General features: G+C 36.9%; 2 protein-coding genes across 2 annotated transcripts; one reads left to right on the forward strand and one right to left on the reverse strand.

Moving 5' to 3' along the window:
• The first annotated feature begins 1,673 nt into the window (after positions 1–1,673).
• On the forward strand, positions 1,674–2,621 carry LOC123390361 (olfactory receptor 4P4-like). The gene has a single exon (XM_045074286.1). The coding sequence runs from the start codon at positions 1,674–1,676 to the stop codon at positions 2,619–2,621; it is 948 nt and encodes a 315-aa protein (XP_044930221.1).
• Positions 2,622–14,161: 11,540 nt separating this feature from the next.
• On the reverse strand, positions 14,162–15,097 carry LOC123390364 (olfactory receptor 4P4-like). The gene has a single exon (XM_045074287.1). The coding sequence runs from the start codon at positions 15,095–15,097 to the stop codon at positions 14,162–14,164; it is 936 nt and encodes a 311-aa protein (XP_044930222.1).
• Between the last annotated feature and the right edge of the window lie 302 nt (positions 15,098–15,399).

A 15,399-nucleotide genomic window follows, 5' to 3' on the forward strand; every position in this document is an offset into this window, starting at 1 on the left:
GGGAAATCAGGATTTCTGTGTCCCATAATTCACAGTGTATAATATCCTCATCTTGAAAAAAAATCCTTAGATCTCTTGATCTGAGTTTCCTCTTTTTAAAATCAAAGCTTTGGATTAGTCAAGTGAATTCTGCTTTTAAATTGTTTGCAGTTTTCTTGCATAAGAATTCTTTTTAAACCAAATTGTTTTAGGTCAATAACTGTATCTGAAAATTAACGATATTTCCACCTCATTAACAAAGTTTCAGCATCACTTGCAATGAGTAGGAATAGGTCAATGAATTCAATCTCCGGAAAGCTTTTCAATAGTCTTTAGCTAAGATTAACTGCTGAATACTCTGTAGCTCATCATTATTTTCCATATACTTTTCCACTGTTCTTCACTTTAAAAAAAAAAAATAACAATGAATTCATTGGTTTAGCGTGACCCATTTGCAATATTTGGTCACATAGCAAAAAAAGAGGGTGCTATATACAAATTAACCATTAGCTATTCAGGCTGATATATGTCCATTTCTCAAGGATTCCCTGCCAGATAATCCACGGAATTTGAACAGAAAATGGTGAAAATAGGAAAGCTGACCTCATGTGTTACCCACACAGATTTAAGATATAGGCAGCAAAACATTTTTTGACTTGGGACAATTTTTAAAAATCTTCTTTTTTTACCTAAATAATATAATTTATAATAATGAATGGTTTTTAATTTTAAAACATCATTTATTTCTTTTCAAAACAGGAGTAATCTTTATTTTAAATTTTTTATTTTTTATAAACATATATAAATTAAGGGGATATTATAAACTGTCAAATAATTAGACAAGTTACATAAAATAGACACACTGAGAGTTATAAACTATTGATATTTAGTATTTTAAACATGAATAAGCCTAAAGAAAGAAATTCAAATAGTAATTGAAAACTTCTCAAAAAAGAAAGACCTAGGCCCAGATACCTTCACTATGAATTCTATCAAGTATTTTTTTTAATTTATTTTTTATTTATTTTTGGCATAACAGTATTCATTATTTTTTTCACCACACCCAGTGCTCCATGCAATCTGTGCCCTCTATAATACCCTGGTACCCCAACCTCCCCCTCCGCCACTTCAAACCCCTCAGATTGTTTTTTAGAGACCATAGTTTCTCATGGTTCACCTCCCCTTCCAATTTCCCCCAACTCCCTTCTCCTCTCTAACTCCCCATGTCCTCCATGCTATTTGTTATGCTCCACAAATAAGTGAAACCATATGATAATTGACTCTCTCTGCTTGACTTATTTCACTCAGCACAATCTCTTCCAGTCCCATCCATGTTGTTACAAAAGTTGGATATTCATCCTTTCTGATAGAGGCATAATACTCCATCATGTATATGGACCACATCTTCTTTTAAATATTTAGAAATCATTATCAGTAAAAAAAACTGAGTAACATACATGATCTTTCCCATTATTCCCATTATAAAATTATTCCTCAATACTTCTATAGAATTAAAACAAAATAAAACAGATGAAAGAAATCCAGAATGATTATACTAATGTGATATTCATGACAATCTAGTTTTTGTAAATTGTATATCATTGTGTTCATAATGTTAAGTTTAAACCAAATTTCTGTTTATTTCCTTCAGATATATAACTCATTTGTGTGTAACATAGAGAAAACTCAAGTATATGGAGAAGCAGAGAAACATCTCAGAATTCATACTTTTAGGACTTTCATATGACCAGAACATGCAAATATTTTGCTGTGTGCTCTTCTTATTCTGTTATGTTGCCTTGTTGGCAGGAAACCTTCTGATCCTTGTCTCCATTCGATGCAGCCCTCTTTTGCACCAACCCATGTACTACTTCCTCAGCCACTTATCCTCTATGGACATCTGTTACACCTCTACCGTCACACCCAAATTCATTGGTGACTTACTAAGGGGAACAAAAACCATCTCTTATGGTAATTGTATGTTACAGGTTTTTGCTGTGCACTTCTTTGGGAGTATTGAGGTCTTTATCCTCACAGTCATGGCCTTTGATCGCTATGTTGCGATCTGCAAACCTCTCCACTATGTGATTATCATGGACAGGACAAGGTGCCATCTCCTAGTCTTGGCTGCGTGGGCTGGTGGGGCTCTCCATTCTTTTCCTCAATTATTGATGGCAATCCAGTTGCCCTTTTGTGGTCCTAATGAAATCGATCACTACTTTTGTGATATCTTCCCTCTGCTGAAAGTTGCCTGCACTGACACCTATATCACTGGGATCCTTGTGGTTGCCAATTCAGGTATGGTCACCTTAGTTACCTTTGTTGTCTTGTTTATTTCTTATGTCATTATTTTATTTAGTCTAAGACATCGCTCAGCTGAGGGAAGACGCAAAGCTCTCTCCACCTGTGGGTCTCATATCACTGTGGTCAGCTTATTTTTTGGGCCTTCAATCTTTGTCTACCTTCGACCTCCAACCACTTTCCCTGAGGACAAAATATTTGCTCTATTTTATACCATCGTTGCTCCTATGTTCAATCCCTTAATCTATACGCTGAGAAATACAGAGATGAAAAGTGCCATGAGAAAAGTTTGGTGTCAAACATTATTTTCAAATATTAAGAATAGTGAAGAAAACGTATAACTAAGCACATTTATATAAAAATGGGCTTTGTGTGACTAAGAGAGGTAAGAAATATTTCATGGTCTTTATATTCCATCACTGACATGAATGGAATGCATGAAAGGAAGTGGTACGAGAAAGAAACTTAATGCAATAGCTAAGTGAATCCTAACTCCCCCATACCAGAATTAACTGAAAACTTAATTTTATGGAGTATTCATGAGATGTGGATAGGGTCATTTGCAGGAAACAAACAAATAAACAAAACAAACAAAACAAAACCAACAAACAAAACTCTCCTGTCCAAAGCAAACAAGGTAATTTTGCTTTTGATCAATAAATTATTTGATCAATAAATTATCAAGTCAAGACAATTTTAATGATAATTCTAATAAACATCCTGGACTTATAGTCCACATAGTGATACACGTTCTGCACTAGTGATGAAGTTTAAATCTAAAATTAAAACCATGACTTTATTTTTCTTACTTATTTTTTATCATCATTTTCCATTAGCCAACATACAGTGCAACAATTAGTTTTTCATTAGTGTTCTACAATTCCTTACTTACATATAATACCAATCATCATGAGCACCTTTATGATAGAAGATTCACTTGTTCCAGTAGTGGCATTCAGAAATCAGCTGTGCAATTAAAAAAACAAAAAACAAAAAACTGTATAGAACCAGCTTAATCTCTTTCTTTCTTTCTTTCTTTCTTTCTTTCTTTTTCTTTTTTTTCTTTCAAACCTCTCTTAAAGTGGCTCCTGGTGTTAATTCTCCTGAATTCATATTAAAAATAGAGAGACTAAGAGTCAAGAGAGACTAAGAACCAAGAACTGAGGATGGTAAAATCATAATTGCTTCTTATTGCACCTATTTAACAGAATATAAAACATTTTTCCAAATCTTGAGGGACTGAAAAAAAAATTGATAAAGTAAAAATTGATAAGTAAGTGGAAACAAAAGCCCAGCAAAAGACAGATTAAGACTTGGTCTAACACTAAAAGCAAGCCATATGTCATTTTCCAAGCATATTTTGGTTGCATATGGATGTTTATAGCTGGGTTTTTTTTTGTTGTTGTTGTTGTTGTTTTTTTTTTTTTGTTTTTTTTGTTTTTTTTATAACTGTCAAACGTTAGAAGCAACCAAGAGGTCTCCATTGGTGAACAAAGAAATAAATTGTGATTTTCTGGTCAATGCATTGTTATTCAGAGCTAAAACCAAATGAACTATCAAGCATGACATGATAAGTAGGAAACTTAAATGTGTATGATTAAGTGTAAGAAACCAATTCGAAAAGGCTACCTATTATGTGATTGCAACAATATGAATCCTGGAAAAGGCAAAACAATGGAGACATCGACATCAGTGTTTGCCAAAGGTCGGTGTGGAGGGTAGAATGAATAGACAGAGCTCAGAGGATTTTTAGAGCAAGAAGCACATCTGTATCTTAGTACAGTTGTGGATACATGTCTTTATGTATATTGAAAACCATAAAATGTACTACATCAAGTGTGAAGCCTAATGAAAAGAATATTTGGGGAGATAATGACATGTGAGTATAGGTTCCTTGATGGAAATGGATGTATTACTCTGGTGAGAGAGGCTGTCTGTGTGTGGGGAGAGGTGCATTATGGGAAATCTTTGTACTTTCTGCTCAGTTTTGTTGTGAACCTAAAGGTGCTGTAAAGAAATAAATTTTATTGATTAAAAATATACACTATGTTATGGGCAGATATATCAAAGCTTGTAAGTGGAAGGAAAGAGACATCTGAAAAAGATTTTCCACAGAAAAAAATGTAGGAAAGGCCTTTTTGCGTGCTTGATAGGATTCAAAGAAAGGTTGCTTAAGAAACACAGCAAACGTCACTATAGAGAAGATGTTAGATATCAAGATTTTATTTAAAGGAAGATGGTAAAAGCATGGAAAGTGTTTTTAGAATATGTAAGTAAAATGCAAGAGCTGCAGTCAGTCTGGGGTTACCATCCAAACAGGTATAAAGAGCAGAAAAAAAATAATGAAGATGGTGAAACTCACCGGAACTGTTAGAGCAGAGATGGAGTGGGGCAGATTGTCATAGCAGTTTATACACAAAGAAGCAAAAAAAACTGTTGTGAGAGTAAACATTTTCTCCCAGGCATGTTCTACCTGTCTCACTACTTAGTGGGATCAAAGAAAGCTGACTCTGAAAATGAAAGTGGAAGTTCAGATATTTACATAATAAATTCATTTTAAAGGCCTCTTTTTAAAAAAATTATTTATTTTCAGCATAACAGTATTCATTATTTTTGCACCACACCTGGTGCTCTATGCAATCCGTGCCCTCTATAATACCCACCACCTGGTACCCCAACCTCACACCTCCCCCCCGCCACTTCAAACCCCTCAGATTGTTTTTCAGAGTCCATAGTCTCTCATGGTTCACCTCCCCTTCCAATTTCCCTCACTCCCTTCTCATCTCCATCTCCCCATGTCCTCCATGCTATTTGTTATGCTCCACAAATAAGTGGAACCAGATGATAATTGACTCTCTCTGCTTGACTTATTTCACTCAGCAGAATCTCTTCCAGTCCTGTCCATATTGCTACAAAAGTTGGGTATTCATCCTTTCTGATGGCGGCATAATACTCCATAGTGTATATGGACCACATCTTCCTTATCCATTCGTCCATCGAAGGGCATCTTGGTTCTTTCCACAGTTTGGCGACCGTGGCCATTGCTGCTATGAACATTGGGGTACAGATGGCCCTTCTTTTCACGACATCTGTATCTTTGGGGTAAATGCCCTATAGTGCAATGGCAGGGTCATAGGGAGGTTCTACTTTTAATTTCTTGAGGAATCTCCACACTGTTCTCCAAAGAGGCTGCACCAACTTGCATTCCCACCAACAGTGTAAGAAAGGCCTCTTTTAAATAGTGGATATCATTTGTTTTCATTATCATGCTGTCTTAATAATATAAATTTCTCTTTCAGAACACTATTAATGATCAAAATTATTATTTGCACACTATATTGACCTAGGTTAATGATGTTTTCTGCCACTAATCTAGACATGCATTCCAAGTTAGTGAGACTTTAGCATTCTATAAAATCAACAACTTCCACAGAAATGACTTCAGACTTCTTACTGTGGCTTTCATGTTTAATCAGTTGTAAACATCGTTTTTTTTTTTAATTGAGATATAAATGAGCATGAGATTATATTAGTTTCTTTAACATAAGTATTGAGAAGTAGTCACTGCAGTAAGTGTAGCTAAAATCCATCACCACTCATAATTGCATATTATTTTCTTGTGACAAGAACATTTTGGATGCCAGACTTTCTCATTTTTATTGCACAAAATCCTGCCTGAGAATTTTTTTTTTAAAGAATTTATTTATTTGTCAGAGAGAGAGAGAGAGAGAGAGAGAGGGATCACAGGCTGACAGAATGAGAGGCAGAGAGGGAGAAGCAGGCTCCCTGCCAAGCAAGGAGCCCGATGTGGGACTTGATACCATGATGCTGGGATCATGACCTCAGCCGAAGGCAGCTGCTTAACCAACTGAGCCACCCAGGTGTCCCCTGCCTGAAAATTTGAAGACATAGATTATGGAATTACTCTGTCAGAATCTAGGACCCATCTAGATTTTTTAATAGGAAAACCCATGCATATTTGTTATTAAGACTTAAGCTATTTCCAAATATTTCCGTTTCTGTATTTATTGGTATTAAGACTTTGACGAGGGTTGCATGTTATAAGAATGAAAATATAAGGGGCGCCTGGGTGGCTCAGTGGGTTAAAGCCTCTGCCTTCAGCTCATGTCATGATCCCAGGGTCCTGAGATTGAGCCCCACATTGGGCTTTCTGCTTGGCGGGGAGTCTGCTTCCCACCCACTCTGCCTGCCTCTCTCTCTACTTGTGATCTCTGTCTGCCAAATAAATAAATAAAATCTTTATAATAAAAAAGAAAATATAACTGGAAAAGAAAAAGAGAAAAGCATATCAACTTAAAATTATCAAAGACTATCATATGAAATGGAGATAATGCATTTGGCTACAAATTTTTCATGAGGGCTAAGAGCATTAAAAAAAAAAAAAAGGTACACCAGAAAATATAATATTTTATTCTCATTAAGGAGATTTGTATAGCATACCAACATAATTATAAATGATTTCAGGCCATAAATATGTGGTTTAAAAGATGTACTTACATGATAATGTTTTATAAAAATTCAAGTTAATTATTGTAAGGACTATACTAGCATAATGATGTATTTTCATGAATTTTTTAAAATACATGTTTTAAAGAAGATTAAGTTTTGCAGAAACATTACTCAAAATGAACAGCAAAGTCCCATATATAGAGACTTCTCCAATAAAGACATACAAATGGCTATCAGACACATGAAAAAATGTTCATCATCACTGGCCACCAGGGAGATTCAAATTAAAATCACATTGAGGTATCACCTTACAACCAGTTAGAATGGCCAAAATTAACAAAACAGGAAAACAACATGTGTTGGAGAGGATGTGGAGAAAGGGGAACCCTCTGTTGGTGGGAATGCAAGTTGGTGCAGCCTCTTTGGAGAACAGGGTGGAGATTCCTCAAGAAATTAAAAGTAGAACTTCCCTATGACCCTGCAATTGCATTCCTGGGTATTTACCCCAAAGATACAGATGTAGGGAAAAGAAGGGGCATCTGTACCCCAATATTTATAGCAGCAATGGCCACAGTCGCCAAACTGTGGAAAGAACTAAGATGCCCTTCAACGGACGAATGGATAAGGAAGATGTGGTCCATATACACTATGGAGTATTATGCCTCCATCAGAAAGGACGAATACCCAACTTTTTGTAGCAACATGGACGGGACTGGAAGAGATTATGCTGAGTGAAATGAGTCAAGCAAAGAGAATCAATTATCATATGGTTTCACTTATTTGTGGAGCATAACAAATAGCATGGAGGACATGGGGAGTTAGAGAGGAGAAGGGAGTTGGGGGAAATTGGAAGGGGAGGTGAACATGAGAGACTATGGACTCTAAAAAACAATCTGAATGGTTTGAAGTGGCGGGGGATGGGGTGGGAGGTTGGGGTACCAGGTGGTGGGTATTATAGAGGGCACGGATTACATGGAGCACTGGGTGTGGTGTAAAATAATAAATACTGTTATGCCTAAAATAAATAAAAAATACATTTAAAAAAAAGTCCCATGTATATGCTCTGTCCCTCACAATTTATGTTTTCTGACATCATGCAGTGGGGTTGTACATTTTTTACCACTACTGAACAAATATTGGTACAGTATTCCTGAAGTCTGTAACTTGCATTAGGATTTACTCTTGGTGTTGTCAAGTTTTATGGATTTTGACATATGTGTTATGTCATATATCCACCACTACACTATCATACAGAATAGTTTCTCTTCCCTAAAATTGCCACGTGTTCCATCTATCACCCATTCTCCTTTATCCCTGAGACTTTACCAACCAGTGATATTTTTTTCCTTATGCAGGGAAGGAATTCATAATTCATATCTGTGATATAAATATTTCTGTTCAAAGCCTAAAAATTCTCTTTGGGATTATCTCCTTTATTGATTTAGTCAGTAATATTTTAAAATTCACTGTTACCTACTGCTTGCACTCTACATAATAGAAATATAATCCACATAAATATAATCATCCTTAAATTGGTTTATCTATGATAATAAATATTATAAACATATCATTATAATTGGTATGATTCAAGAGAAACCTAGCACTCACCAAATTAGAAGGAATCAATATAAAAGCATAAAGTCGATTTTACCAAAGAATTCAAATAGGCATTAAATCCAACCATTGAAGTCTTCTTAATATCAAAGAATGTGAGTTTTTCTCACCAAGATGTGTTACTGTTCTAGAAGGATGGAGGTAAACATCACATGATTTCAGAATATAGGAGAACCTGGGTGGCTCATTCAATTGAATGACATTTGACTTTAGCTCAGGTCATGATCTCAGGAAACTTGGGCTCCATAATTAGGGGAGTCTGCTTGAGATTCTCCCTTTACCCTTGCTCCTCACTCATGAGATCTCTCTCTCTCTCTCTCTCAAGTAAATAAATAAATCTTTAAAAGAAGGGATTTAAGAATATAACTCCAAGAATTGGAATGGGGATTATTGGATTACATACTGTCCTTTACAACATGAACCTCCTATAATTATTTGAATCTGATACTTTCTACCAAATCAGGAAGAACAACTACATTGAAGGTTCATGGTCAACAATGTCACGCAAGTGTCTAATAACAGAAACTGGAAGACGAAAAACCTCCAGTCTGTGAATGCAAATATTCAGGGTGGTGTTACAGAGCAGCAGAGAACACCAGGAGTCCACATGAAGAGGGACAGGGCAAGCTCAGATCAAAACCACAAGATTTAGGGCAGGCAAGACAGGCAGAGACAAAGTGATGAAGCACATCTAAGGCTATAGACCTTATGTAGCTGTTTGTAGCTTATGCTGTCTATTCCTCTACATAACACTGAATAAACCCCAACCAATGTGTGTGTCCTTATTGATATTTTCCTGAAGGAAGTAGTGCTCATGTCCAAAGACAGGATTATACTAGCACTACCACATTAAGATCATATTCTTTATGGACTTCTAGGTAAATCTAAACTCTGAGGAAAGATTTGAAACTTCCTTTCTTTGGTCATCTGAAATCCACTTCTTGCTCCATAATTTCCTATGGTAGCTTTCCCTTCTGCATTCCTCAGAGTGTCAGTCAGAGGGTTGAACAAGCTCTTCCAAGTATAAAAAACACAGCTAGCATCTTATTTATGGGGAAAGTGGTTGCAGGATGTCTGTATATAAATATACAGGATGACCACAAGAATGTGGGAGAGGGCATTTCTCCTCCCTTCAGCAATGTGGTATTTAGTGAATGCAAGATGATAACATAGGAGCACATGAGCAGGACAAAACTCAGTGGGAGAATAGCCCCAATTTGGACACCAGGAATAGGTTGATCACCTAGTTGTCTGCTCAGGTAAGTTTCTACAAGGGCTGCAAAGTCACAAAAACTTGACCAGTCATGGGGGACCACTGAAGGGTAAACTGAAGGCCAGAAACATCTGAGCTAAAGAATGCACAGAGGACTCCACCCAGGCCATAGTCAACAGCATAGCACAGACCCATCACCTCGTGATGTTGGGTAATGCAGGGGCTCACAGATGGCCACATAGTGGTCAGTAGCCATGAGGATAAGGATGAAGATCCCTAGGCAGCCAAAGAAATGGAAAGAAAAGCCTTGTCTCGTGCACTCACTGAAAGTGATAGTGGTCTTCTTCAAAAGGGCATCCACAGTTATTCTAGGGGTTGAGGAAGTATAGAAGCAATTGTCAGATTTGGATAGATGGAAAAAGAAGTATACTGGTTTCCCGAGTGTCCAGATGTTCTTGACATAGTAATAATCAGAAAGATACTCAACAACATCCCCAAATAGAAGCACAAGAAAGTGGCAAACAGTATTCTCTTCCTAATGGGAACCTGGATTAACCCACGCAGAAACATTTCCAAAATAGGGGCAAGGTTGGTTAAGCATCCAGCTCTTAGTTTCAGCTTACGTGGTGATTTCCAGGTCTTAAGATAAAGCTCCTTTCCAGGGTTCAGCATGCAGCTGGACTCTGAGACTTTACCTCCCTCTCTTTCTGCTGTTCCACCATTATCTCTCTCTCTCTCAATCCTTCTAAAATAAATAAATAACTAAATACCTATTTGGCCATAAAAAAATGATAGTTGGCACTTCACCAAAATTAAAACTATGCAGTAGAACTAGTATACAAAAAGGGATGAACTAAATGGTTGAGGATTTGAATTAACTGCTATCCTTCTCTAAGCGTCCACGTGTGTGCACAGGAGAAGGTTAGAGGTGACCAGCTGTGTCCTGAGGTGGATCTGTGAAGGCTAGATCTGGAGGAGAGCTTGGTCAACACTGACATAACGCTGGTGTAGACAAGCTCTAAACCACTGGATTATCATGTCCTTGAAGACGAAGTGCTAGAATCCCTCATTTCCTCAGGGCTATTAAACATTTAAAGCCCCAAAGGAAGCAGGAAACTAGAAGAAAGCATTTTCTTGCTTCAATCGCTTACTGACTGTTTGAACCAGTTATCCAAACTTTAGAACCTTCTGTGCTTTTATCTACACAGTAAAGCTAATAATACATGTGTGAAAATATGCAGTATTATGAACAATAAGTAATATAATGAGCTGAATCCAACCAACAATCTCTCAGTGGATTTTTGTTTTCCTTTGGCTAAGGAGATTGATCTGAAACAGATTAAATATTAAAAAAATTTGATTTCCTGACGCTCCTTGCATGAGAAAACGTCACACACATGGGCTGGCGTGTGGAAGAGAGACTGACTGGCTTCCGTGCAGGCAGATGAGGCTGAGTCTAAACCACCTGTGACTAGTCAGTGAGCAGAGAACGAACCGGATGGGAAACACATTAAAGGCTTTGCTGTACTTGGCTTCCTTCCTCTGATTGGTCCACATTAGTTTTGCATTTTTTCCCTGCCAACTCCCATGATATTGTTCATTTTATTGATCTTCCCATTCTACACATGGATGATCTTTCTTCTGTTAACAATATTGGTCATGTTAAGCAATCTATAAACTGACAAATGTTTTGTGATGCTCTTTCAAGAGATAATATCAAATCTTGCAATATTTTGGTTTCTTTACCACTAGCTGCTGCAAATATAGTTTGTCCAATTTCTCTTGGTTATAAAAACTGTACTTAATTTTTCTCCCTCATCGTTTTTTCCTGCTATTCATGTTTCTTTGCACAGTGCCTCCAGAATGATGATACCCTTTGTCTTGCATTTACGTAATGTAAATCTATCTTCCTTTTCATAACATTCCACAGCCCAGTCCCTTCTCTGCCATAATTGCTGTGTTTCTTCAGGTATCTTATTTTACATGCTATGAAGCATGAGCAAAAGGCTTTCCATGAAAGTTGTAAGGCTTTAAGATATTATCTGTTTTCACTAGAAAATCTTTTTTCAGAAGATTCTTCATTTAGTTATAAGATGAATTCTTTTATATATTGTGCTGCAGTGTATTTTGTGATTAATACAATTTATTTTTTAGAGAAGTTTTTTTTTTTTTCCATACAAGATAGAGCAGAAACTACAGAGATCCCAAACATCCCCTGCCCCCTTCACTGGGACACTACCCCTCCAGAATGCTACATGTGTTACAATTAAATGAACCCATACCAATACATCATGATCACCCAAAATTCCGTTCACATCAGGGCCCACCCTTGGTTTTGCACATTCTGAGGGTTTTGACATGTATGGTAACATTATCCAAAATTCAAAGACATACAGAACAGTTTTCCTACCCTAAAAATCCTAGCATCCCGCCTATTCATCTCTCCCCTCCCTAATGTTTGTGTTCCAGGGATTGATCTTTTTGCAGTTTCCATAGTTTTGCCTTTTCTAGAATGTCATATATAGATGACCCCCAACTTACAATGGTTGACTTGTACTTTTCCAACTTTACCAGGCTGTAAAAGTGATACACATGCTATAGTATCTGTACTTTGCATTTTGAATCTGGGTCTTCCTCCAGGCTAATGGTATGTGCTACAAGCCTCTTTTGTGATGCTGGGCAGGGGCAGCGAAGTGCAGCTCCCAGTCAGCCAAGTAATCACAAGGGTCCACAATCAATACACTTAGAACCTTCTATACCCATATAGCCATTCTGATTTTCACATGCAGTGCAGTATTCAATAAGTTACATGAGATATTCAATGTTTATGACAAAATAGGATTTGAATTCAATGAGTTTTACCCAACTCCAGGCTAAATAATGTAAGCTCTGAGCACAGTTAAGGTAGGCTAGGTTAAGCTATGAGGTTTGGAAGGTTGGGAGGATTTCATGCATTTTGAATTGAGGTATTTTCAACTTATGATGGGTTTATTGGGACATAACTCTCTTGTACGTCGAGGAAGACCTGTAGTTGAAATCAAACAAAAGGGAGCCCTTTCACATTGTTTTTTTTTTTCCCTCTCTGAAATATGCATGCAAGTTTCCTGCATATATTTTCTTACCTTACTAAGTCAGTTCTTCTTAGTGCTGAATAATGTTCCATTCTCTAGATGTACAAGAGTTTATTTATTTATTCACCTAGTGGACATCTTGTTTACTTCCTAGGATTGCTGATTATGAATCCATCTGCCATAAATATCCATGTGCAATGGAACGCATTAATTTTTTTTCATGTACATCGTAGTTAAATCACATCTTATTTATCCTTTGCTAGTTCTCTCTCATTCCCTCTCTTTCCCTGTCATTGCAGTAAGAATAGTCGTTGGCTGTGGATCCAAGTACTAATCACTCGGTTATCAATTATAGGCAGGTAGGAGTGAGCAACTCATAAATTTTAATATATAGAAATTAATAGTTCTTTAACTTTATGGGAAATGATACCTAACTCTGGCCAATAGGTGGAATGCCAAGAAGTGTGTTTCATCATTCTGAATTGTAGATTCTCACTCTGTCTTCACTATGTATTATCATTGATTTCAATGGGACTTCACAACAGCTGACTCCCAGAAACCCCTCTTGGGGCACCAGGGTGGCTTAGTCGGCTGAGATATTGCCTTTGGATCAGGTTGTGGTGTATCGGGGGATGAAGCCCTGTACTTGGCTTCAGGTCAGCGGGGAGTCTCCCTCTTTCTCTCCCTAGGCCCCCCAAAGTCCACCGGGCCACCACTCCTGCTCATGCTAGCTCAAGCTCTTTCTCTTTCTCAAATAAACAAATAAAATCTTTAAAAAAATTATCAATAAATTACAGATTCTACTCTAAATACTTATTTGTTTGCACAACTGATTTCTGTATGAACTAGAGGATGCATATATTAATGTCCTATTAGAAATTTAAATTGATTCACTTTTAGAATATAGCTTTTATGATTTCTTATTACAACTCTTGAACAATCAAAGAACTCCTGTGATTGTGTGGTCTGACCTCTAAGTCCAATGATTTTGTAAAAGTTTCATTAAACTATTTACCTTAATAATTCACCAATCATTATAACATTGGTTTACTTGCTTTGGCTCAGTTGTTTTTCATGAAGGTTCCCCTATCTATATCATCTTAACACCTCATAAAATTAACTCAGTTTTCAATTAATTTTGGTATACAAGAATAAGGACTTCATCACTGTTACTTTAATCTTAAGTGCTATGTTTTCCATTTACTCCCTCATGGCAGTGATGGTCCACAGACCCCATGACCTAGTCCCTGCCTTTTTCATTCACATCTTTTCTTTCTCAGAGTTGTTTAGCCAGTAAACTTTTTTTTTTTTAAAGATTTTATTTATTTATATGACAGACAGAGATCACAAATAGGCAGAGAGGCAGGCAGAGAGAGAGGAGGAAGCAGGCTCCCCGCTGAGCAGAGAGCCTGATGTGGGGCTCTGTCCCAGGACTCTGGGACCATGACCTAAGATGAAAGCAGGGGATTTAACCCACTGAACCACCCAGGTGCCCCTAATAAACTTTTTCAAATTAACTCTGTGCTTCCTTTGAAAATAATGATGGGCACCAAACCTTTCTCACTGCTTTTTTCATCTCTGAATTTCTCAGAGTATAGATTAAGGGATTGAACATAGGAGCGATGATGGTGTAAAATAGAGCAAATATTTTGTCCTCAGGAAAAGTAGTAGGTGGCCTAAGGTAGATAAAGATTACAGGCCCAAAAAATAAGATGACCACAGTGACATGAGACCAACAGGTGGAGAGGGCTTTGCGTCTTCCCTCAGCTGAGAGATTTCTTAAAGTGAACAATATTATCCCATAAGAAACAAATAAGACAATAAAGGTTACTAAGGCAACCATACCTGAAAAGGCAATCACAAGGACACCAGTGATGTAGGTATCAGTGCAGGCCACCTTTAGCAAAGGAAAAATATCACAGAAGTAGTGATCGATTTCATTCGGACCACAGAAGGGCAAACCAATTGCAGTAGAAAACAGAGGTAAGGCATGGATGGCACCACCAGCCCAGGCAGCCAAGACTAGGAGGTGGCATCTTTTCCTGTTCATGATAATCACATAGTGGAGGGGTTTGCAGATGGCAGCATTGCGATCAAAGGCCATGGCAGTAAGAATGAAGATTTCAGTACCGCCAAAGAAATGCATTGTTAAGACCTGTAACATGCAATTACCATAGGAGATGGTTTTTTTTTCCACTAACAGGTCAGTAATTAACTTGGGTGTAACCGTTGAGGTGTAGCAAATGTCTATGAAGGATAAGTGGCTGAGGAAGTAGTACATGGGTTGGTGCAAAAGAGAACTGCATTGAATAGAGGCAAGGATCAGAAGATTTCCTGCCAACAGGGCAACATAACAGAATAAGAAGAGCACAAAGCAAAATATTTGCATGTTCTGGTCATACGAAAGTCCTAGAAGTATGAATTCGGATATGTTCCTTTGGCTTTTCATATATTTAGATTTGCTGTAATCTTCCATAAGGACTTGTGTTTCTGAAAGAAAGAAAACATAATTAATGGTGAAAATTAACTGTATGAACACAATAATATAAAATTTTGAAATGTATGTTGACACAAATAGAGCTAAGACATTCTTGATTTATTGAATTAAATGGCTTTTCTCTTTATTCTCTTTAATAACTCTATTATGAAATAATTTATAATTACATATTTTGCTCAAAATTACTAGTAATTACTTAAAATATTTAATTTTATCCTGAAAATACATTTTATTACTGCTAATAATATGTTTCA

The sequence above is a fragment of the Mustela putorius genome, unplaced genomic scaffold (assembly GCF_011764305.1).
Source record: "Mustela putorius furo isolate JIRA1106 unplaced genomic scaffold, ASM1176430v1.1 tig00537332_pilon_pilon_pilon, whole genome shotgun sequence".
Lineage (NCBI taxonomy): Eukaryota > Metazoa > Chordata > Mammalia > Carnivora > Mustelidae > Mustela > Mustela putorius.